The sequence below is a fragment of the Xenopus tropicalis genome, chromosome 6 (assembly GCF_000004195.4).
Source record: "Xenopus tropicalis strain Nigerian chromosome 6, UCB_Xtro_10.0, whole genome shotgun sequence".
In the NCBI taxonomy this organism is placed as follows: domain Eukaryota; kingdom Metazoa; phylum Chordata; class Amphibia; order Anura; family Pipidae; genus Xenopus; species Xenopus tropicalis.
The window spans coordinates 126769161-126795340 of record NC_030682.2 but is presented as its reverse complement, the minus strand read 5'-3'; the positions used below and the strand labels follow the sequence as shown (position 1 = coordinate 126795340).

The window sequence follows — 26180 nt, the reverse complement described above, 5'->3', positions numbered from 1 at the left end:
AATAAGGGGGCGGGTTGGGAAAGGCACATAGGTGCCCCCAACTTCCTTCCCTTACTTGTGGGTTATTCAGACCACAGGCTGCAACAGAGCCCCGTTCTTACTGCCTGCCCTATTTCTGCACTCTGCACTTAGCACAGCATTTCCAGCATAATAATAAATGACCCGTTACAAGTTCAGATCACTCAGAAAACATCATTTGGAAATTCTTTAATAACAAGGCTGTTATATGGAAAAGTATGCACAGTGAGGCATGTGTAATGGCATTATGCCCCTGAATTATTTGTACTGGCAGATACAAAGGGGAGTTTTATGAAAGGGTTGGGTGCTTTTTAAAAAGTGAAATAATACAATGTTACTGATATTAATATTCTTCGTACAATGTTGATCCATGTAGTGGTCCTATTTCCTTTTGGAGTCAAAACCTCCTGGGCTTCAGATAGGGTCTTTTCTTTCTCTGGATTTGTAAGGAGTTACATAGTAAAATGTCTGAATTTGATAGGCACATGTCTTTCTCGCACTAAACTACAATGTTACATTTGAAATATATGTAGAATATAATTTCCAGAGCCTTGGGTGAAAATAGAAAGTTCCCATTAAATCACTTAAATGACATCATTTTGAAATGAGTTTGCACTATTATGCACAGGCCCCAGGAATACAATACTGCCGCATGTGGGAGAAATGAATACATGAGAGCTGCGTGGAGGGGAGAGCTGTATGGTGTAAACAAGTCATGTCCTTATCACCTGCCCTACGTCAGTGGGACCCTGTGTTTCTTCAATTTATCTTTGCTCTTAATTTCGTATATATATTTTCTGTTCTGTTTCGATGAAGACTCCAGGACATTGGATCAGTATTGATCCGACCATTTGGAAATCTTCCCTGAAACACAACTAATTTGAAATAATGAAATACTGTAAATAGAATACAGGAAACATAAGCCTATACTGTGTAACACAACACTGTGATATGATTAGCGTTGCGTTAAACAATTTACTGTCCAAGAAGAACAGACAGCAAAGCAGGAGGCTTGTTTGTGGCTCTGGAACAAATGTATTTAAGCAAAGCATAAGACCAAGTTATTCAAGTGCTCTAAAATGCGTTGGATTGTTCAGCTGCTCAAAGTGCTGGAGATCTTAACAAACCTTTCACCCCTATCTGTGTTTACTTACCTGCTCCATGAGATGCTGTTAACGTAAGTGCAAGTGGCTTCACATTAAGTATTTTCCAATCCTTCTTGGATCCTATAATATAATAGATAATTGGAAAGCAAGCCTTTTCCATGTAGCATATGACCAGCGTTTGCCATGGTAAGTAGTCATTCATTTCATGTGACCACTTTAAGATCATGTTGCCTCTTCAAAGGTTACATGTGTATAATGGGGCACATTAGAAGTAGCCTAAATAATCAGTCTCATATAAGTTTCAAGGAGCAGCAGAGACCTAAAAACCAAACATGGTGGGTGATTTGTGAGTCTTAACCTCCAATAGCCAGCACTAGGTCCCATTTACAAGTGACTTACCTTGTTCTTTTCTACTTTCTTAAAGGGATACTGTAATGATTTTTATGGCATCCTTTTTATTTCTAAAAAGTTACATAGCAAATAATTCAAACTTTTATTCTCGAACCAACAAATGTATTTATTTTAGCTGCAGGAAAAGGTGATGTACTGTGTTAGCCAGTCAAAAATGTTTACAGGGTAACCCTTTTGAAATAAAAAAATAACAAAAGTGGTATAAAGGTGATATATATATATATATATATATAGCTGTAATATTGGTGTGTAGGCGCAATTTCAGTGCATTGTGCCCGAGTCTGAGCTTTCAGAAGGAGCCAGCGCTACACATTAGAACTGCTTTCAGGTAACTTATTGTTTCTTCTACTCCCATGTAACTGGAGGAGTCCCAATATATTAGAAAATTAAATGCATATGTAAGATCATTACTGATAATGAAAAAGAGCATTTTAATTAAGGCTACGAGATGACAACAATAAATGCTAACACACACTTGGATTACACTGGCAAGTACAGTCCCATTTACCATTCATACATACACTCATGCATTGTATGCCAGCCTTGTATTTCTATCGTAACTTATTGTACTGCAACTCCAAAGATGCCATTTTCTCTTTGGTTGAAACATCTGTGAGAGCACAGTAACACTCTGATTGGCAAAAGCTGAACATTGCTTGAAGTCTTCATTTTCTGTTAAAACAAATTGGGCAAATGAAACATTCAGATATCACCAGAGCCTGCTTTAGACTAGATGTGCCGGGTGAGAAGGAATAAAGCAGTAACAGAGTTTTGCTTCTGGATCCTCAGTCCAACCCCCCCCCCTAGTTTCCTCATTTTTAGTACTGTCCATTCTTTTCAAATCAATTCAGCTTCTATACAGTATTTCTTTTCAGCACAATGTCTTTTTCATTGAGTTCCTGTTGGGGACTTCCCCAGTGCCATCAGACATCCCCCAGACTGATAACATACCATGCCCTCATTTACTAGGCCCCCAAATAGGATATCCTATTTGTTTGAAAATTTGTATTTGAAAATGACTGTATTTGCATGGATTTTGTTGGCCCCCTGCAAAAATATCTAAATTCTAATGGAGTTTGCTAACAAGGTGTTGGACTTACATCATAATATTCTTTGCTGTAGATTCTATAGTGTCTACAACACTACTGGGGTCATGTAATTCCACCGTTACACTGGAAATTCCTTCAGAAGGAGATTTCTGATTAGCTGTTAGCTGAACACTTTTAATTGTTTGATTACATTTGGTGACTGAAATGGTAATTAGATTTAGTTTTCTGTGGTTTGGTGCTCTTCAACATTCACAGCATTGCACTGCCACCTGGTTGGTGGTGATTACTCACCATGGCTTTGTCTATAGTCAACTTTACTTAGCTGTACCCACACTATAACAGAGCTACTAGATCCAGGGTGGGCAAACTACGGCCCGCGGGCCACATCCGGCCCGTTTGCCTTTTTAATCCGGCCCGCCGACACCTGATTGGGGCGCAACGGTATAAAACTTCAGATGCAGCGGGAGCCGAGGGACTGACACAGCTGAAGGAGGCAGGAGGTCGCTGGAGGATGGAGCCAAAGGAAGCTGTAGGTCGCTGGGGGTGGAGCTGGTGGGAGGATGTTGAGGAGGAGGATGGGAAGGACGCTGGGGGGAACTGCAGGATGCTGGGTGGGATGCTGGGGGGGAGCTGAAGGATGCTGGGGGGAACTGCAGGATGCTGAGGAATAGAGCTGGAGGATGCTGGGTGGGATGCTGAGGGGGGAGCTGGAGGATGCTGGGGGTGAGCTGAGAGGCCCTGTGATTTCTAATGGCGGCCCTGGGCGTAGTGCTGGTCCGGCCCGGGCTGTCTGTAAGTCAATGTGGCCCCTGAGCCAAAAAGTTTGCCCACCCCTGTACTAGATCCTTTCACCTTGGGATAGAATGACTTGAGCACAGAGATGTTCCACTATCTTGTGGTAAACCAATTTTGTAATCATAGTTATTCTGAATTTAGCATTTAATATGATCTCTTTCTTTCTATCCTCAGAATTCCAAGGGCACTCATTTAGGACACTGGTCATGGGCACAGAGAAATGTGTCCATGTCTGGGAAACAAAACAGGTAAAAACAAATAATAAAATAGAATGTATTACTTTTTTCACATCCACAAATGTTACACATTCCAGCCACATGTCTAGAAACCACCTTCCACAGAGAGCACAGATGTTTCTACTTGAGAGCACCGATCTTGCTTCTGGATGTTGTCGAACTTGTTCTCTAAAGAAGGAGTATCTGCTGAGCAGATGGTTTAATATCAGCCTGGCAGTAATTTCCTAAGGAAGAATATGCAAACAGCTGTAAAACACAAACTATAAACAAAGACAGCATGCAATATATGCAATATATGAAGAACTGTAATCTGCATCTGACATCAACAGGTTCTATACTGTTACCATTAGTAAAACTAAATCAATCCTTGTTTTTTTTTTTTTTTTAAAGTCACACAGACACAGGACAAGCTCACAAGAAATACCTGACCTCAGGTGCTGAGGGATAAAGTAGAGGTTGATTGATCATAGGGATACTGGTTCTGCAGTGATTCTTGATCACTGTCATAGGGAGATTGATTTTTAAGTCTTCAGCAACTTGAAAATGCTACAGATATTTTATTGTCATAGAGCTAAGGATAATAGATTGGGTTACAATGGCTTTAAACTAATTATAAATTAATTTAAACTTGTCCAGCACAAGGCACAACACCCTCTTTACCAAGAAGGTTGTCAACTAAACCTGTTCATGGCAGGATAGTAAAAAATAGTGCGAATGATATAAACATCCTATTGAAAGAACTCAATAGTAGCCGATTCCCTGTTCCCAGTAGAACCAGAATCTGGCGTATTTAGCAAATGTATGCCCCATTCGTAACAGCTTTGTTTTATCTGTGTCCTTGAACATTTGCAAGTCACTGTGCAGAGATAATTTCTGCAGTGATATAACTGTTATTAACATCAGTATGTACTACTGTGTTTTGGTCAAGGTCTTTCCCATTCTGTGTTTCTATATCAGAACTTGTGTTCAGAAACTAGTATTCGCCTTGAGCACAATTTGTAGGTCATGTGTCCAAATGGACTTCACAGTTAATATCATTTCTTTGGAACGCCCCTTTCTGAAAAAGCCCTGACACATTCTAGTATTAAAGTGACACATTCCAATTTTAACAGGAACACGTGTCTATGCTTACATAAACCCTAGAGCTGCTATTCTTTTGTAATATATGTGCCCCCCTGCCCACCCCTCACTATGCTGTGTTGGTCTCTGGCATGGCTTTTAGCTGAGCAGCTTCCCAGTTTATGTTGCACCCTGGGAGTGGTGCAGTGTTCCCATAGGCTGATGAACTCTTTACATTTCCCCTTTAGCCTATCAGAACAATTTACTGCCCCCCAAGTGCACTGTCACTTATGAAGCAGATCAACCGACACAGGTTAGTAAGGGATGGGCCACATACATTACAAAAGAATAGCAGCACTAGGTTTTATGTAGGCATACTTACAGGTTCCTGTTAAAAGCAGAAAAGTGTCACTGTCCCTTTAAAAATAGGGTTCTCACTATATTGAAGTCTCTTTTATATATAGTTTAACAAGATGTAAGTATCCTGCTTTAGGCCTACTGCACATCTGTTCTGTGTGAGTGCTGGCAAAATGATGGCTGGTACACAAAATCAGATCTGGCAATCCATATATAATGTGATAAAGTGATAATGACTTGCGGCAGAAAAAAACACCAGAGCAGGTTTACTAAAGTGCTAGCCTTTCTGTGATTTTCTGGTGCACGTATATATCATCACTTATTATTGCATCTATTCCAGGTAAGCGTAAGACTATCGCCAGCATTGTCACCAAATAATGACAAAATTATCGCCAATTTCTATCACCCAGAGAGCAGCATTATGTGAAAAACAGAACACCACAAAATGGTATGTATAGTGGAACAGATGTAAAGTTTAAAGTTTTTAAACATGTACAGCAAAAATGAGTGAAGTGTGCTGAAGGAGAATATTTATAAATGTATTATTAGTAAATTTATTTAGAATAATTAAGGCAAAAAAATAATTAATTACTGGTATTGCTATTTTATGGCGCCAAAAAAATCCATGAGATTTATAGCAGATTACGCAGTTAACCTAAATTAGTGGCAAAACAAATTGAAACTCGCAAAAAATGATGAAATAAAAAATGAAATGCTTCAGTTGCTTAAATAACGCCACTGATCACAAGACAAATTTGTCAGATCTTAAACATGGGAGTGGCTTTGTTGAAGTCAATGTATGTGATCCCTATGTGCCCTTGGAAGAAGATAGATTTGCTTTTCTATATGAGCAGTCGGCCTGACTGAATTTGCATGGACAACTGAAAGTCTGCAGTCATTAGAAGCTCCCCCTTGCCATTATCATCATGTTTATGTTGTAATAAAGGAGACCAAAGGGCTCATTTGCAAGTTCAGTGAGTAAAGTAAATTTCGAGAGCAATCGCCATGTTTTCTTCCCACAGTGCAGTACTTTTTTTCAGAATTTCAGCAGAATTTTCTGCCTTGTTAGGAGGTGGCAGTAGGTCACGGGGTCCCCTGCGTTAATATGAGTAGCAGCAGCACCTGATCTGGAATGGGAGGCAGGAAGGACTAAGTGGTGGTGCATGCAACTATACGAAAAGCAAGAGAGCATATTGATGCAAGTGCCTTCAATGAAAGTGGTTTTATGCACTCACTGTGGGGAAAAAAATTGCCCACTGCAAATTCGATTCTAAATGAGCCCTCAAGAGTTTACTTTTTTCTGCACTGGCACAATAAGCTGAGAGCCAGCTAAATTCACCAACCTCCCTTCTAGTACTTGTACTCACGAGTGTCTGTTCCTGCATTCCCCTACAGTAGATCCTTCCTGCATTCCCCTGCAGTAGATCCTTCCTGCAATCCCCTACAGTAGATCTTTCCTGCATTCCCCTACAGTAGATCCTTCCTGCATTCCCCTACAGTAGATCCTTCCTGCAATCCCCTACAGTCGATCCTTCCTGTATTTCCCTACAGTCGATCCTTCCTGCAATCCCCTACAGTAGATCCTTTCTGCATTCCCCTACAGTAGATCCTTCCTGCATTCCCCTGCAGTAGATCCTTCCTGCATTCCCCTACAGTAGATCCTTCCTGCAATCCCCTACAGTAGATCTTTCCTGCATTCCCCTACAGTAGATCCTTCCTGCATTCCCCTACAGTAGATCCTTCCTGCATTCCCCTACAGTCGATCCTTCCTGTATTTCCCTACAGTCGATCCTTCCTGCAATCCCCTACAGTAGATCCTTTCTGCATTCCCCTACAGTAGATCCTTCCTGCATTTCCCTACAGTAGATCCTTCCTGCAATCCCCTACAGTAGATCCTTCCTGCAATCCGCTACAGTAGATCCTTCCTGCATTTCCCTACAGTAGATCCTTCCTGCAATCCCCTACAGTAGATCCTTCCTGCAATCCCCTACAGTAGATCCTTCCTGCAATCCCCTACAGTAGATCCTTCCTGCATTCCCCTACAGTAGATCCTTCCTGCATTTCCCTACAGTAGATCCTTCCTGCAATCCCCTACAGTAGATCCTTCCTGCAATCCTCTACAGTAGATCCTTCCTGCATTTCCCTACAGTAGATCATTCCTGCATTCCCCTACAGTAGATCCTTCCTGCAATCCGCTACAGTAGATCCTTCCTGCATTTCCCTACAGTAGATCCTTCCTGCAATCCCCTACAGTAGATCCTTCCTGCAATCCTCTACAGTAGATCCTTCCTGCATTTCCCTACAGTAGATCCTTCCTGCATTCCCCTACAGTAGATCCTTCCTGCAATCCACTACAGTAGATCCTTCCTGCATTTCCCTACAGTAGATCCTTCCTGCATTCCCCTACAGTAGATCCTTCCTGCAATCCGCTACAGTAGATCCTTCCTGCATTCCCCTACAGTAGATCCTTCCTGCAATCCCCTACAGTAGATCCTTCCTGCATTCCCCTACAGTAGATCCTTCCTGCAATCCGCTACAGTAGATCCTTCCTGCAATCCGCTACAGTAGATCCTTCCTGTATTCCCCTACAGTAGATCCTTCCTGCAATCCGCTACAGTAGATCCTTCCTGCATTTCCCTACAGTAGATCCTTCCTGCAATCCACTGCAAGGGAACGTAGGAACAGATGCAGCCCATTTTCCCTATCCCTATGTGTACTCACACAAGTCCATGTAAGAGCCAAATGCAGGTGGAGCGCAACATGCTGCATTCCACATGCGTTCAGCAGGAAGAAAGGGCTGCTGAAAGGGTTCTATTTATTAACATTTGAAATTGTGTTATTTTTCCCTATGATTTTTTTCATCAAAATACACAATCGTGAATTTGAGTTTTTTGAACTTGAATTACTGAGATTTATCAATCAAAAAAAGTCCACAATTTTTATGAAAACATTTGGCAGCTAAAACCTGATGATCTTTTATATAAGGGGAGGTAAATGTTCAACATTCAAGCTATTTTTTTTTTTTTTAAATTGATTTTAAACAGTTGAATTTGTAAAAATGAATGGAATTCAAATCAATGTGATTTTTTCCCCACAAATGAACATTATCAAGTTTTTCTGATTAGAGGTTTTATTAGTAAATATAATAGTGATTGAAAAGAAACATTTTCAAATTTGAAAACTGCTAACTTGACTCCCTGGAACAGATTTATCACAAATCGTTATTATTATTTGTTGTTAGCAGCTTTCCAGGCTTTCCAGATCAGTACTGCAACTGAACTCTCATAAACCCATAGCAAAGCAGCCAATACTTTTTTTATTCCTCAGGGTGTCTAGTGTCTGGACAAAATTGATGGATACCCACAAACAATAAGAACAATAAATAATGTTTCATTTCAAGACATGTTTCTCACCATTCTATGTGTAAGTTTCAGGGCAGAGCAGACATAAAGGAATTACCTTCAGAGTCAGTATTTCTTCTTGTTGGCTTGCAAACACTGGCAGTTTCTCTAGCAGCGGATTTTCCTCGCAGTACAGTTCTGTCAGAGGAACCTTGTGCATCTATAAATAAAGAGCAAGTGTTGATTAAGTATTTAAGTATATAAATATTATAAATAACATGACAATAGACATGTTCTCTCAGTCTCATGTCCCCTGATGGAACCAGCTATATCATGCTGTAAACTGGTTGCAACAGGTAAAGGGATTCTTTCATAATTTTTATGGCTTTATTACTATATTACACTGTTAACATTGTAATTAATTGATTCTACCATTTAACATTTTATTCTTGAACCAACTAATTTGTCTGTAATATTGGTGTGTAGGTGCCATCAGTGCATTGTGCCTGAGTCTGAGCTTTCAGAAGGAGCCAGCGCTACACATTAGAACTGCTTTCAGGTAACCTATTGTTTCTCCTACTCCCATGTAACTGGAGGAGTCATGAGCTGGACTTGGATTTTTACTACTGAGTGCTATTCTTATATCTACCACTTGGTGGGGCATGGAAGCATTTTTTAGCAATGTGGGTGTAAGGGAGCTGCTGTACTGTTTCCTTGGGGGGGAAGGGAGGGGGGGGGATATCACTCCAACTTGCAGTGCAGCAGTAAAGAGAGACTGAAGTTTATCAGAGCATAAGTCATATGACTGAGGGCACCTGGGAAACTTAGAATATGGCTAGCCCCATGTCAAATTTTAGAGAAGCTCTATTAACTGATGCATTTTTATAAAAAACATGTTTTACTATAAGAGAATCCCTGTAAAATAAAATCTTACTATGAGTTGCAGAGGCAGTTGTGTGCCAAGGCCAAAAAGACCAAAGGGAAAAGGAAAGCAGGTGCCCTCCCTTAGAGAACAGCTTTTGGCAGAGCTGTATTCATGAGGGGCAGAAGAATGAAGGCCAGCCCCCTACTGCCCCTAATTTGTGTGCTCTCTGATCCGTGACCCATATTCTATCGAGAGCGTGGTGCAAAGCTCAGCCAGCCAAAACAGCAGAGAGACCAACAGCTATTTGCAGTGTGCAAAGTTAAAAAAATGGCACACAGGTCTTTTTTGCACTCTGCATGGTGCTTTGTAAATGAGCCCTTATTTCTGCAATACTCATAGCAATGAACTGCACCCTCTAAAAATTAAACCACTTACCACAATGGTTTTTAAATACAATTACCTTTTAGGGGATATAGGGGAAATGACTTCTAAGTGCCACACCTCCTCTGATGAAGCACCCAATGGCGCAAAAAAACACGTTAGGAGGGTGGAGATTGGGGACCATGTGGCATTGTATGTGACACCAGTGGTAAACTGCATGCAATAGATGGGTTCTCTCTTTAAAACAGATTGTTAAAAATACATTTTATACCTTTTAGACAGTCACTACCATGAGGCCAAAGGGTGTTTCTCAGGTGTCTAGGGAAATATGTACAATTGCTAGGTACAGCAAATATGGCACAAAATAGCATCCAAGTAAATCACATTCCTATAGGTGCTTGCATACAAGATGACCCAACAGTGTTTACAGGGCTATTATGTACATTGACAAAAAGCCACTCCTGGTAACTTAAACCAAAATAAAGAAAAAAAAAAGACTCTTTGCAGTCTAAGAGTTTTTCCCAGTACAGGTATGGGATCCATTATCCGGAAACCTGTTATCCAGAAAGTTCCGAATTACAGAAAGGCCATCTCCCATAGACTCTATTATAAGCAAATAATTCTTATTTTTAAAATTGATTTCCTTTTCTCTATAATAATAAAACAGAACCTTGTATTCATCCCAGCTAAGATGTAATCGATCTTTATTAGAGGCAAAACAAGCCTATTAGGTTTATTTAATATTTACATTTTTTTTAGCAGGCTTAAGTTATGAAGATCCAAATTATAGAAAGATCCCTTATCCGGAAAACCCCAGGTCCCGAGCATTCTGGATAACAGGTCCCATACTGTAGAAAAAAATGACTTGGCAAAGATTCCTAGATGATGAAATTGAATGTAAAAAATTGGATATAAAATGAAGTAAATAGGAACATTAAACCGCGAAGGGGCCAGCAGATATTGGTGCATGAAAAAGGTCATACTGATACGTTCACATAATATTAGCCTATCACAGGCAGAGGTGAGCCAAGCCTATGAGTAGATATGATGTTACTAAATTCCATACCCAGAACAGCAAGTACTTAATGACCCAAGCAGAAGATAAGGTCCATGGTGTTAATTCCTCAGGGTGATAAAAGGGCCAATAAAACCAGATAATGAAATCACCCTAAATACATTTATGTACAATGTTTATTTAGTGTGCATTTGTGGAAACTGTATATAATCTGGAGTAGGCTGGACAGGAAGTTTTGCAGTGTTCCAGTTACAGGGATATTGGGCAACAGGTCCCCAACTGGTTAATTCCTGTATGGGAGCTGTTTTTCATTGTCCCTGTATCTGGAACACTGCGAAAACTTGCTGGATATCCTCCAACCAACACCCACACCTGGGGAATTCTGCTACAAAGACAGGATCCATGATGGAGATTGTCCTATTTGTGGCCGTCCATCTGCATTGATCCATTTGTTCACTAGAACCAACAGACTTTTTAAAAAGAGGAGGCAGTAGATATTCCTCTCACTTATGCATCTACAGTGGAGGATTCAGATTCGAGTTTTCAGTCTGGGAAGATAGACTGAAATCCGGTCAGTTAAAGGTGCCTTCCGATTAAGCCACACAAGCAATAAGGGCAAGGGCACACTAAGCAGATTCACTGCTCATATCTGGAGGTGTTTTTTACAGACACTAAGGAAAGCAGATTCGCTGGTATGCACATACCCCCATAGCTCCATTGACAGGACAGGCGTTGCCTGTGTGGAAGTACACAGAGTGGATACTGGAGCAATAATCTATACATTTGCATTTTTGTGCCAATATATGGCTCTGTTTAGATCCACACAGGCCGAGATCAGGCCTATCAATGAAGCTACAGGGTGTGTGCTTAAGAGAGAATCCACATATCTCTGAGTATCTGTAAAAAGGCCTGTGGAGAAAAGCAATGAATTCACTTGGTGTGCCCTTGCCCTAAGTAGAATCCAGCCAAATAGTCTGACCATATCTGCATGTATGTATTTATGCATGTATGGTTACATTTTAAATTGCATGAGAATAAAGTTGTGTCTGCTCCTCCTTAGGGGTCATTTACTTTGATCCCAGATACAAGAGCACTAAGCAGAGAAAAAGCCCCTTGTCCACCCTCTATGAATACAGCATTGCCGAATGCAGGGCTAAGTACAAAAAACAGGGCAGATTGCATGTGTATTTTGCACTTTGTACTTTGCACCCTGCCCTGCATGTAGTAAATGACTCCCCATGAGTCAGTACAGAGACCATTTCCTGCTGTAATATATAATCCTCACTATATATACTTTATATCTAATATAATTCGTTACAAAAGTTACAAGCACAAAAGAGACACTAAATTCAAATTCAGCAGGTACCTATCACTGATGTATTCAAATATGTTAAAGTAAAGGCAAATAGCACCTGTAGCTATTGTTGACACCACCTACTAATGTAACATGGGCCTCATTTTAGAAACATATCGATCAAATGCATTGTGAGATAATGTGCACTTACTGCAGATGGAAAAGACCGAATATAATTTCCTGCCACATCAAGAATTTTGAGCTTTATCAGTTTGCAAATACCCTAATTAGGTGGAGAAACAAAGATAGAGTGTATTAATGACATAAAATTAAGGCTCAAAGCTACAGTAAAACACAAGTAATAAACTACTACTATATTGGTTTGATAATGAAACACAAGGAATAGGAATGACATAGGTGAAAACATCATCTCACAACCAATAAAATGTGAATGCCCTACCAATCACTCATAATTTCATTTAAGTATTTGACCAGTTAAACATATATCAATCTAAAATGATCATTAAGGCTTTGTAATATAAGCAAATATATACCATTGAATCTGAAAACTAAAAATTAGAACTGTGCGTATTTTCTGTAATTTTTTCGATTTTTTTTTGACTGCTGAAGAGCTAGAAAGGGGCTTTTACTAGCACATTCAGCCTCATGACTCTATTGTCCAGGATCCATTCCCTATTTCAGGCTTTTCCAGTTTTCAGCTATGTAAAGCTGTCTACTCCCTCTATTTCTTTGTGAGAAAACAAATTTTTGAGCACCTCCCCCTGGTCTCCCATCACCCTATTGCATTGTACTGATTTTTTAGAGATGTGCCTTAGATTCTGGGCGTGCGTGCACAGTAAGGATTCAGTGACGTCACTGCAAAGCATTTTCCCATGTGTGGGTAGCTTCTGTGCATGCCTGTGACGTCACTTTCGGTGTGACTTCTGGTTAGAGGCAGAAAGTTTTGACTGCATACTCTGCGTGCCACACAGATCCTCTGAATTCCTAGCAACCACATTTGGCAGCACTATAATATATTACTGATCCTGGTCTCTTACTCCCTCGTGCTTGCTGGAGCCCTTACGGAATGAAGTGTCCAAATTTGCTACATATTAATATAATATGAGGATTTAGTCGGGGTTCTATAATCTCACCATTACCACACATTTGGATTGGGGTTTCTCAAAGGAACAGTTCAATGTAAAAGTGAAACTGGGTAAAACAGATAGACTGCGAAAAATAAAAAAATATTTCTGATATAGTTAGTCAAAAATGCAATCTATAAAGGCTGGAGAGCGGATGTCTAACAAAATAGCCTGAACACTACTTCCTGCTTTCAGCTCTCTAACCCCTTAGTTAGTCAGTGACTTTAGGGGGGGCCACATGGGCAGTTCAGTTAGTTTGTAAGCACGCAGGTCAGATTCAAATGCAAACTAACTAAAAAGTTATGTTCCATATGGCCCCCCTAAAGTCACTGATTGGTTACTGACTGCTAACAACTTAGCTAGAACTTTACTTCCTCCTTTACAGCTCTCTATTATGTTAGACATCCATTCACTCCAACCTGTATAGATTACATTTTTGCTTAACAAACTGTATTGAAAAATTTTTTATTCTGTGCAGTCTATCTATTTTACCCAGTTTCATTTTTACACTGAACTGTTTCTTTAAAGGACCTGGAAATTATTTGAAAATTAAACAATAGACTACAGGTGTCCATCCACATGCCAACAAGGTATAGTATTCAGCCAATCAGCCCTGGCTTGTGTATGCCTGTCCTACTAAAGTTTTTTAAAGTGATAAAAATATAATGTACTGTTGCCCTGCACTGGTAAAAATAGTGCGTTTGCTTCAGAAACACTACTGTCACTTATATAAACGAGCTGTAGCCATGGGGGCAGTCATTCAGTCTGAAAGAGGAGAATAGGCACAGGTTATTTAACAGATAAGCTTTGCAGAATACAATGGGTTTAGATTCATGTGTAAGCTCAAAGCAACCAGAATTGTCAGAAATCAGTTGCACAAAATAGTCCTTTCTGGGTATTTACAAAACATTATACAGGTATGGGACCTGTAATCCAGAATGCTCAGGACATAGGGTTTTCCGGATAAGGGATCTTTCCATAAATTGGATTTCTATAACTTAAGTCTTCTAAAAATCATTTAAATATTGAGTAAACCCAATAGGCTTGTTTTGCCTCCAATAAGGGGTAATTATATCTTAGTTGGGATCAAGTACAGGTACTGTTTTATTATTTCAGAGAAAAAGGCAATCATTTTCAAAAATTAGAATTATTTGCTTATAATAGAGATGGCCTTTCCATAATTTGGAACTTTCTGGATAACGGGTTTCCGGATAAGGGGTCCCATACCTGTACATATTTATAAAGCAAAGGCTCCTGAGATGCATTATAGTCTTTTGAAATACAAAACTATCTGTTTTAGCTTGGTGAAATGAAATTAAGATACATTTTCTGTGAAGGTGTTACGGCTGATGCTTATTTAAAGTGACATTTTCTTTCATTGTGCAAAATACAGCTTAATAAAGCACCTTATATGTACAGTCATTTTAAATCTTAACCTGGCAGCATCGTTACACAAATTTATTACAGTAACTAACAGATCTTTCACTGATATGCTACTTTGAAGTGGGCGATATTGGGTTATAAACATACAGGTAATCGGGAGAGGACGGCATGAATGAGCTGATGGGGTCCCCACCTGCCCCATTGACACCTAACTGATTTTTGGCAAGATCAGCCATTTTCAGCCATCACCAGTTGGGTACATGGCCCCCTTAATTGTAGACTACCTCTGGAAGGCCGGTTAGCTGGTTTCTTGATAGACGTAACTCCTTCAGATTAGTTAAATAACCCATCTCATCTGGTAAAGAGTCCAGCTGATTGTCCGCCAAGTGAAGTTCCTTGATGTTTTGCAGGAGACACAGTTCCTTTGGAACGCCCTTCAGATGGTTATGGTTTATACTTAACATCTCCAAACGCTCTAGTCTGAAAGTAAATGTACAGGGATTAATCAAGTATGGGACATATTTGTTGAAAATCAAGTTTTTAATGGCAACAAAATGCAATTGTGTCTTTCCCATGAAAATATTTTGATAACGTGGTCATGAAAAAAAACATAGAAGTCCATAAAATGTGTTTTTGAGCATTTTAGCAAGTTGTTAATCAAGTTTTTTTCAATAGTAGAACAAAAAAAAAACCCATGATTTCCAAGTAATAACTTGCTTAGATGCCAAAAAGAACAACTTCTATGGCTGTCTATGGCCCAGGATTTAGGTAACAAGTTTAAAAAAAAAAAAAAATTCTAGTTGGCATTTGATAAATCTCAAAAGTTATGGAGAAAATCTGAATCGTGTTTTTTTCTTGCAATCAGGTTTTTTTTTCCCCATTAAAAAGGAAAAGTCTTGCGGAGATTATTGTTAAGTAATGCTGTAAGTTTCTCCATCTCTATTGTCCACCATAGTTTATTGCATATCTCTTGCATTGTGGAGGTAGGCACTTCCATTTTTTGCTATCAAACATCTGGTTGTCATGAAGAGATGTATGCAGAATGTATGTTCATTGTGCGTGATTTGTTCCGGTTTAAGCAACAGAAGGGCTAACCATGGGTCTGGAGTTAGATTGGTGGCTAGGGTTTCATTTATAGTTTGGAATATATCCATCCAAAGTTTTTTTTTTATCAGGGGACAAGTCCACCACATATGAATTTGATCAGCTTCTTCTCCACATCCTTGTGGGCATTGGTCTGTTGTATGAAACCACTTAGAGAGTTTTTTAGGGGTATAATACCAGTCATGGTAAACTTTGTATGCATTCTCCTTAATATGGGTATTAATAGAGGAGGTTGCTAAACAGCCGTGTATTTTGTCCCACTCCTCTTCCTCTAGGTGTTCTCCAAGCCTTTGTTTCCACCACCCCAAACTCTTTCATTGGTACAATAAGCACCAGAGCAGTTTGTTGCATTTAATCTGTAACTGGAATTCTTTAAAGGATATTGATATTAGTATATGATTTGCTCCAAAGCTTTGTATTTACATACAGGTAATCAGTAACCTTTCTACAGATACATTAAGATTATCACATTGTGTACTAACTGCCAAACCTTTGTTTCAGAATTTCCCCCAGATTCATTGTTAGTTATGAGGAATATACATATTATCTAAATGTTTTCATCTAAAACACCATTAGAATGTTACACACGATATTTACAATAAACAGTGACTGAATGCTCTATATTATCCATAAAAATAGAATAATATGATTACATGCATTATATTTAAGAGCACTTTGTTACTACTCTGTAGGGCGCTGTCACAACATGTCACATGATCAATGAGGGAGGATAATAGGTTGGATTGCTTTTCTAATCAATGATTGTCGATATGGAGACCAGACACATTTAATCTATGGAAAAAAAAATGTATCAGAATGAATTATTGTTGCAATAGTTGAATGTTACAAAAATCTGAAGATAAAAATGCTTCATGGCTCCTGTGTGTACCTATTTCGTGAATACAGAAGAAATAATGAGGGCAACAAATCACTGTTATATCTAAATACCGAGGCTTGCTTGGCAACTTCTAATGAATTAGCTACAGGTATCAGCATGAACACGAATGGCTGAATCTTAAACACAGGAACTTGAGAGGCAGATTTCACCCTAAATCTTTTCTGCCCATCAAATATATTTTGATCTGGTTTATTGATATATCTTTTATATAAAGAAAAAAAGTTTGGTTGCTGGTTTGGGAGTTCTTTATGCTCCGGTCACATATCATATCCACTGATATAAAAAGAAGATTATTAGGGTGCTTGCTCAAACCAACATTTTTTTCCTGCTGCTAACTTCCGTAAACATGCTGTTTGTTAGAAGTACACCCCCAAAGTGCCGACTCATGCTGGTGAAATGGTGAAATCTGTTAGTCACTGACAGCATAATTGTGTTGGGTGCAGCAGCAAAATCAGGCTAAATCTATACATATATAAATAACTGCAAGAACAATATTACAAATATACCCCAATATTTAATAAAAGGTGCAAAGTTTGTTACTGTTAACAACTGGGTTACTGTTCCTGGGCAAGCTTAGTGCCATTTAATACCAAACCCCATAATTGTGTAACTGGGTCATTTTAGTTTCATGGATTTTTGATCATAGCTCTATAATCCAATTGGCCCCTGGGTCAACAATTAAACACTTCTGCCTTGCAGTCAGGGTACCAGGGCAGGGCAACAGTGCATTATATTTTTATTATTTTAAAGCTCTTTCATTTTTTTTGTGTTACTGTTCCTTTAAGCTCCTCTGGGGCAGGGACCGATGTGAAAGATGAATAATGTAAAGCGCTGCGGAAATGTGTCGGTACTATATAAATAACAGGAAATAAATTTCATCCCAAGATCTGCCACTTTTGTGACCTCTCCCAATAAGTGGATCTCGCAGTGTATGGCCACCTTTAGAACTAAACCCACTGTATGCAACACAGCTTATCTGTTGTCCGCTATCTAAACAAGTGCCCTTTTGCCTTATTCATCTGGAATGGCTGCCCACAGCTGCACAGCAGCTCATTTATATGAACTATAGTCCTATTTCTAAAGCAAGCACACAATTTTCACCGCTACAGAGTAACAGTGCAAATTTATTTTAATGTGTATAAAGATGTTTTGGGGTTACTAGTACTTTATTATGGAATGAACGCTTTAACATGGACTATTCCACCTTTACTCACAATTCTGCTTTGACACTAGCAAAGGGCAAACTTGAAATTTCCTGCAGACCTAAAATTTGGGGTTACATTAAGGCTGTGGCCACAAGCAAACAACAATTAGGACAGCTAAATGTTCTATGCTGTATGTAAGAGATATAAGGGGCAGTTATTGTAGGGCATACTCCTATACAAGGGGAAAATAGGGGCCACACTATCTAGCTATGATAATGTGGTGTGACCAGTAAGATTTTTGTAGCAAATTAAAAGTAGTAGTGGCCTGCAGATTTCCAAACAACTACATTTATTATGAAAACCATATGTCACTTTTTCTTTTAAGATTTGTCTTTTAATTGTTTTTAGAGTTAGTATCACTCACACCTGTTTTATAAACCTTGGGCTTCCTACAAAAGCCTCTAAAACTCTAACAAAAAAGCGAAGTCTGCATTACAGAGCAAAAGATATCACTTTTAGGGCTCTGGCACACGGGGAGATTAGTCGCCCGCGACAAAACTCCCTGTTCGCGGGCGACTAATCGGCGAAAAAGCCTCGTGAGGCAACTTCGGCGATTTCCCGAAATCGCGCTGCCGCGTGTGCCATCCCACCAGCGACTTACATTGTCGCCGGTGGGATGGCAACTGGCGGCAACTCGGGGAGATTAGTCGCCCGCGAACAGGGAGTTTTGTCGCGGGCGACTAATCTCCCTGTGTGCCAGAGCCCTTAGTGAAAGTTCACGTTTATCAATAACGCCACATGACTTCTGATCTATAAAATTCATCATAAATTTTCTTGTGGGTGGGGTTATTTGCCTCTGTAAATCAATACTGACACCTCATTTAGATTGTTTAAACTTTTTTATCAAATAAACCTTTCATCTTTCACATTCTCAGGCTCCTTATAGTATTCCCTTGTTTTGCACCTATTTCAGTTTGTCTTCCCGCAGTTATGATATAGCTGTTAAGATATCTAAACGAAGTAGATAAACTGCAGTGAATGGAAAACAAGTTATGTTTTAACAAGTCTGACCAAGCACCAACATCACTGCTCCCAACTCTCCTTTAAGCTGAATAAGTGAGGTGTATTTTAGATTGGAAGTATTACATTAAAAGTATATAAAAAAGTGTAAAGCAGCAATTTCTGGTATCAGTTACTCAACATATGCAATGAAGTGAAGGACTGCTTTATATAATTATAACAGCTGAAATAGCATCTCAGCAATGCAAGCCAATAATGTAATAGATATATATGTGTCAATTCTCATGTATTGTTTTGTTACTTGTATATATCCTTTATATATATAATAGGAACAGGATACCGACACTCACAATATCAAATAAAAAGTTTGCCTGAGTGCAGTCCTTGGGTTCAACCAACAAACATTTTCCAGAGAAGGAACCGCTCACGCAGGACTTAAATCAATCAACCTGCATTTTATTGTTATATGCCTTTTATAAAAGCCACCTCTAAAAGGTTGATGTAAATGTTTTTTTTTTTTTTTTTTTTCAAATATCTTTTTATTTGTTTTTCAAAAGATAAAGGGATACAGAAAGGAAAGGGGTAGGGGTAAAAAGGTAAGTATTTACATAGCATAACATGAATTGTCACTTATATATTATACTATTACATTTTATCTGATACCTGTTGTTAACTAGATATGTATATATTTATTTCAGAGAAAAGAAAAACAGAGTACGATAAACATTTCAGAGACATGGTTAATTAGTTGTCGATCAATATTAACTATTGTATATTATAGTTTCATGTTTAGAGGTGCAATTTGGAGATATCTCACTGCGTATTGGATTTTTTTTGGTTTAGATAATCAGACCATGCTCTCCAATTTTTGAAATGATTAAATGCGTTGCCTATTTTGTAGGCAATTGCTTCTTCCATTATTTTAGTTTCATTCAGTAGTTGTATCCATTCTTGTATTGTAGGTATTTCTGTAGTTTTCCATTTTCTGGGAATTATTGCCTTGGCTGTTGTTATCATATATTTAATCAATGGAATTTTTACTGTCTTCTTTTTGGTATTGTCAAATAATAACATTACTATTGGAGACGTGAGCTTTATTTCATTTGGGAATATATAATCAATTATCTTTTGGATATTTTCCCAATAATTTTCAAGTTTTTAAGGTTGATGTAAATGTGTATGTCACAATTTCCTGCTGATGATATTTGTCAGGACTCACCAGAAGATGTTGGTGGCCCAGGTGCAGCAGCCCTGAGCACGTAGCATGGGGAGAAATCCAAGACATCCAGGGTCGGACTGGGCCACACTCTCCCAATTCCTGTTGCCACCGATGTCCTCCCCTGCCAAATTTCACTTATGCGCGCTCAGGGGAGGACGTCGGACGGGTAATGGGAGCCCCAGTGGGAGGTTAGGGGGTGCGCGAGTGATGTGGCCGGCAGGGGCACCTTGGGGCGGCAGCCCCAGTGGGCCCTGCACCCCCCAGTCCGACCCTGAAGACACCAAAAAGCTCTACGCTCTACCATACCACCAACCTGTGATCTCAGGGTTTTTACTACAACATTTTAAAAAAAGTATAAAAAAACCTTTATTCTTTTCCAATTTCCTTTATTCTGTTCCAATTAAAATCTCTTTTTTTAAATGAGAACACAGGTCAGTGGTCTGGTAAATAATTCTAAAAGTATAAAAAATAAATAATGAAAACCAACATCAAAATTGCTAGGAATAGGCATTCTAAACTATAAGTTTAACATAAAAGTACACCACCCCTTTAATTTATACAGTTATTATTGTACAATGCTGCAGAAAATGTTGGTGTTTTATAAATATGTGTAAGTAATAATAATAAATACTCTTGCAACTGGGGGGCCCAGATTTAAAGACATATAATATAAGTATGTGGTTTTTCCCAAAATGCTGAATATTGGAAAGAAGGTTTATACCACTGGATAAAATTACATAGACCATTATTCTGCAGGGGGATGGTTTCCTGGAAACACACTAACAATGAACTGGGGGACACAATATGGTACTATTTACTTACTTGTATATCTCTCTAGGAAGGTGTTCTAGCAAATTGTTGTTCAGATTTAAAAATAACAGATTTCCCAAGCCATCTGGAATAAAAAAAAAAACAAAAAATATACATATTGTTTACATACTCTATATAGCATCTGAAAGACATTATGGACATTTAGAATCTCACAAGTGATGAAAAGAAAGAGTAAACCAGTGTATTTGTCTGTATCCCAAGGGGTGGGATCCGTTATCTGGAAACCCATTAGACAGAAAGCTCCGAATTACAGGAAGGGCATCTCTTATATACTCCATTTTAATCAAATAATTGTAATTTTCAAAAATGATTTTCTTTTTCACTTTAATAATAAACAGAACAGCTTATTTGAATCAAGTTAGAATTAATCCATATTGAAGACAATCCTATTGGGTTTAGAGGTCTAAATGAATTTTATATAGAGATTCCAAATTACACAAAGATTCCTTATCCAGAAAACCCCAAGTCCCGAGCATTCTGGATAACAGGTCCTATACCTGTACTTACTGTATTACTTACTTACTGTATTACTATATGGGGCTGATCAGCAATATAATGTTACAGTTGGTTGGCGCACTCGCTGTACAGTATTTCCCAGATAATGCCTTGCCCATTAACCAATAGTGTCAGTGTCGCTTAACAAGTCAGCACTGCATTATATTATACCCGACATCCAGAAAGTTCCAAATAATGGGAAGGCCATCTCTCATAGTGACCATTTTAAGACAATAAGTCTAAAATGTATCCTATTGTTAGAGATTTTATGCTGTACTTTTTATTTCTAAATTACACTGTTTACATAGCAAATAATTCACTCTACCATTTAAAATATTATTCTTGAACCAACAAATGTATTTTTAGCTGTAATATTGGTGTGTAGGCGCCATCTCAGTGCATTGTGCCTGAGTCTGAGCTTTCAGAAGGAGCCAGCGCTACACATTAGAACTGCAACTGCTTTCTGAAAACCTATTTCCTGTTTCTCCTACTCAATGTACTTTCAATACAGCCCAAGTCATATAATATCATGAAGGTTTCTCCTGCTTAGGAGCTATTCTCATATCTCTCACAAGGTGGGGCATGTGAGCACGTTTATCAATACAATTGGTTGTTGAACATGTTCTGAACTCTACAAAGCAAACATCTTCTCCAGCCCTCAGAAAACCTGCTTTTTGGAAGGTTAAGGGAGTCTGGGGTATTTGTCTCCCAGTGCATTTAATATATTTTGTGTGCCGCTATTTCTGCCTCTCACTATATTTAATATATTTGGGTGCCACTACCTCTGCCCCTCACTGTATATTTGGCGTTATTATTCATAGAAGTCAATGTACCATTATGTACAAATCCATACTGTCTGTATATATCTATATATCTTTTACGTTACAAGCTAATTGAGGGTAATGGCTAATGGGGCAATTTTTTAGCTGGCAGGAAAATGCCTGAAGCCACCCTAAATTATTGATAGGCAGTAAAGGCGGTTTTGCCTGTTTACCCACTTGCTAAAATTTAGGATAGTACCAGCAGTGCTATTAGCCCATGGAGGCACAATCAGTTCAGGCAACTGAATCCTTTATTAGAGGTGAAGGAGAAGCCTGGGCACTATGTGTTTTTCTAGAAGGTTTCATACTTCTTGATAATAATATCAAGAAGGAACCTTTGTGTTATTAGAACTTGATCTTTAAAAACCTTATTTTGTGGAAACATTGAGCAGGATCTTCTAAGATGCTGATTGATGAGCTTTGGTCAGTGCTTGTAAAACTCTCACTATAGAAAAGCCCTCACTATAGACAATGACCATTTAACCAATTGGGAGAAATCGTTCTAATCCAATAAGGATTAATTATATCTTAGTTGGAATCAATTACAAGGTACTGTTTTATTATTACAGAGAAAAAGGAAATCAGTTTTAAAATTCTGAATTATTTGATTAAAATGGAGTCTATGGGAGACGGTCATTCCATAATTCGGAGCTTTCTGGATAACGGGTTTCCAGATAAGGGGTCCGATACCTGTACTATCTAGTAATAGTACCTGAATGAATACACCGTACATGAAAATTATGATTCTATAATGTAGCAAAGGCATACTGCACAAATATGATTCTATAATGTAGCCAAGGCATATTGCACAAATATGATTCTATAATGTAGCCAAGGCATATTGCACAAATATGATTCTATAATGTAGAAAAGGCATATTGCACAAATGTGATTCTATAATGTAGCCAATGCATATTGCACAAATGTGATTCTATAATGTAGAAAAGGCATATTGCACAAATATGATTCTATAATGTAGCCAAGGCATATTGCACAAATGTGATTCTATAATGTAGCCAAGGCATATTGCACATAATATACTTTGGGTGCCCTCTTGTGGCATATTAATGTTGCACATACTGGGAACCTCCACTAATGCTTCTAAATAATAATGTATAATGTATTGTTAATTGCTATTAGTGTCATAGTTTAAGCCCTGGGGTCCAGGGACCCCTGTACAGCCTGACATTGCTCTAGCTCTAGAGTGAATAAACATTTAGCTGCAGCTTAGTTCCAGGAACTGTTTTAGTAGTACAGAGAAAATATAAATAATAATAATAATCGCTTTACATTGGACACTATGGAAAATTCCTGTATTCCAGAGCTTTCTAAATAATTGCTCACCAGATAATAGAGCTTATATGCGTATGGAATCATCCACTATGTCTCCTTGGTCCAGACTTACCAAACACTGCTGCCGGTACCTCTGTGATCCTATTTCCAAACAGGTGAAGCCTTTCTAAAGATTTGAGATACTTTATTTCTTCTGGGACTTTCTCAAAGTGATTGTTTCCCAAATGTAACACTCTCAGCTGTAACAGAAAACAATAAACAGCGGGTGTGTTTTGTTATATCTAAAAGGTGGGTGATGCCATACTGCTGGCAAATGCATTTTCTCAGACCCCCCCCCCCCATCTTCCCAGGACACAATGGGGACAACCAGGGACCCCCGGCTGCTGTCTCTGTTCCTTTTTAGAGTACAACATCTAGAGATCCCTAATGTGCATAATAAAAAATAAAACACCTATTATCTAATCACACCATTTTCTCCCAAGGGGTCCCAAGATACTGGGGTCTTGGGTTAAATGCAACCTCTTTCTAACAGGTGCCCTGATAATGTGCCAGTAAGTAATGAATTCCCATTCTCACACTGCAGAGGGCGCTCAGTTCCAAGGGGAGCCGGCAGAGGGAGTTGTTCTTTAGCTGCAGTTCGGTCAGGTTGAGGAGGCAGCCCACCGCAACAGGGACCCGCTGCAGCCTCCTCCCGTTTAGATTTAAACTTTTGGCTTTGCCCCGGATAGCCCTGAGAATCAACCCGTCAGCCATGAGGAAGCAGAACCTTCACTCTCTTCAGGCTCTCAATCCCGAAACAGCACAGAACAGTAGGTGGGATGTCTCCATAGCGACGGCGTCCACTGTAGAACGCAACTTTGGAAGGCAGCGGAAACACTCGTCGGCCATCTTTGTTTTGGGCACACATTTCTACTCGAAAGCGAGCAATTGATTTTGATCTCTAGTTTTACTCATTGTCGGACTGACCTGCAGGAGAACCTAATCTCAAGGCCCCTTGTTTACTCACAAAAGTCCACAAGGGAAAACGTGAACATTTTGTGTGCATGAAAATAGTCATATTACTATTAAATAAATTAATTAGCAAACTTATTACAGAAAAATACAGTGTAATCTAAGTAGTTGTATAAGGTTTGGTTTTCATTTTTAATTATTTGTGTTTTTTCAGTTATTTGGCATTTTGTTCGGCAGCACACCAGTTTGGCATTTTAGCAGCTATCTGGTTGCTAGGGTCTTGTAAATGGTTGCAACCAGGCATTGTTTTGAGAGACTGGAATATGCATGGCAGGATTTCTGTGCAGCATGCTTACAGGGTAACCCTTTTGAAATAAAAAATAACAAAAGTGGTATAAAGGTGATACATTTATTGGCTAACTAAGATAATCATAGCAAGCTTTCAGAACATTTTAGTTCATTTTTCAAGCTGATTACAATGAAGCCATGGTGATCTCTGATCTATATACAACATTCAGCTCATAGATCAAATAACCAGAAAAAAGGAATATCTATCTTTGTGGAAGGTGTTAACAAAGTCATATAAAGGTGGGGGGGGGGGGCTGCAAGGGACAAAAATAAATAACCCCAAGTAAGATGATGTGGGCAGGTCTGCAGAACTGAATTCTTTTGGCCAATCTAGGCAACTTTTCAAAGTGAAAGTCTCTAAGGATTCGTTTACAACTGAAAAAGTCAGATGAAATAAGTTGAGTAGATTTAAATACATTTTTCTAATATAACAATTTGTAGTGTCGCATACAGAAGATTTTGTCAACTTCTTTCTATAAAATCCACCATGTCCATTTTGTGAGAAAATAAAAAATATTTATCAGGGACATTTACAACCGTAAGCGCATTTGTGTTCATGCAAATTTACCTGCAGTCAGTTCCATGTAAAACCCCATTCACTAAAGGTACTCGCATCTCCGTATAGTTGCACTTTACTTAACCACTTATATGTATGGTTACCTGGGTGCTACCATTAAAATAATACAAATAAAGCTGTTACTCTTGTGTTTAATTGAACTCTATCCCTTTAAATTCATCAATGTTTAGTAAATTACAATAGTTAAAAATGTGGGTGACCACACTGCTCACCATGATACTCATTAAAAGTTAAAAATTGTAGAAATGGGCAATAAAAAAAGGTATTGGTAGTAAAAAATCATCCATGACAATCAAGAAAACCCCTAAAAGGGTTCATAAATAATTCATTTGCGCAGTGAAATGTGCAGATTATTAGGGCAAAGCACTTTTTTAGGGTATAATCCCCACTTGGGAGCAATTAGTGGACAGCTCTTACCTGTCCATTTAATCCCATCATTTTGCAATGCCAGGTTGTCGTTAGTCCAACATTGGCATACAGCATTTTTACTGACTAGCCTGGTGACACCAGCAAGTTGATTGTTTTACCCTATATAATAATGCTATAGGCACTGAGAGACAGCAAACCTGTGATTGTTTCCTTAGATAAAAATGTGTTTTTACTTATAACTATTATGGAACTTAAGCAGCCACAGGATGTGGTAACTTGGAATACCACCATTGGCAATTTAAGGTTAGCAATAATGTTCCCCGGGGGGGAGGTGTCTAACACATTAGCACACCCAGTGAATTTGCCTTTACTTGACACACAGAGCTACTTGTCACAGCTACTAAACACCAGAAAAAAAAACCTCGCCATAGAAAATCACTAGAACTTCCCCTGCCAAAACACATGTAGAGACAATTATCAGTAAATGATCAGCATTGTCTATTCTTGCAGCCATGACAATTAGCTGCTATTAGTAGCTCTGTGTGTCTTCACCCTAAGGGCAGTGGCACACGGGGCGATTAGCCCCCCTGTGATAAATCTTCACTACCGCGGGCAAATAATCTCCCTGCAACACCATGCCATCCTAGTTTCCTT

The 26180-nt window shown here is 38.8% G+C and overlaps 1 protein-coding gene across 1 annotated transcript; it reads right to left on the bottom strand.

The window, feature by feature from the left end:
* Window positions 1–1839: 1839 nt before the first annotated feature.
* On the bottom strand, window positions 1840–24408 carry lrrc69 (leucine rich repeat containing 69). The gene is made up of 8 exons (XM_002934423.5): window positions 23858–24408; window positions 23394–23520; window positions 20664–20736; window positions 14740–14935; window positions 12139–12210; window positions 8491–8592; window positions 3660–3839; window positions 1840–2207 (listed from the first exon to the last, which is right to left on the bottom strand). The coding sequence occupies exons 1-8, from the start codon at window positions 24032–24034 to the stop codon at window positions 2097–2099; spliced, it is 1038 nt and encodes a 345-aa protein (XP_002934469.3). The 5' UTR covers window positions 24035–24408; the 3' UTR covers window positions 1840–2096.
* Window positions 24409–26180: the final 1772 nt, after the last annotated feature.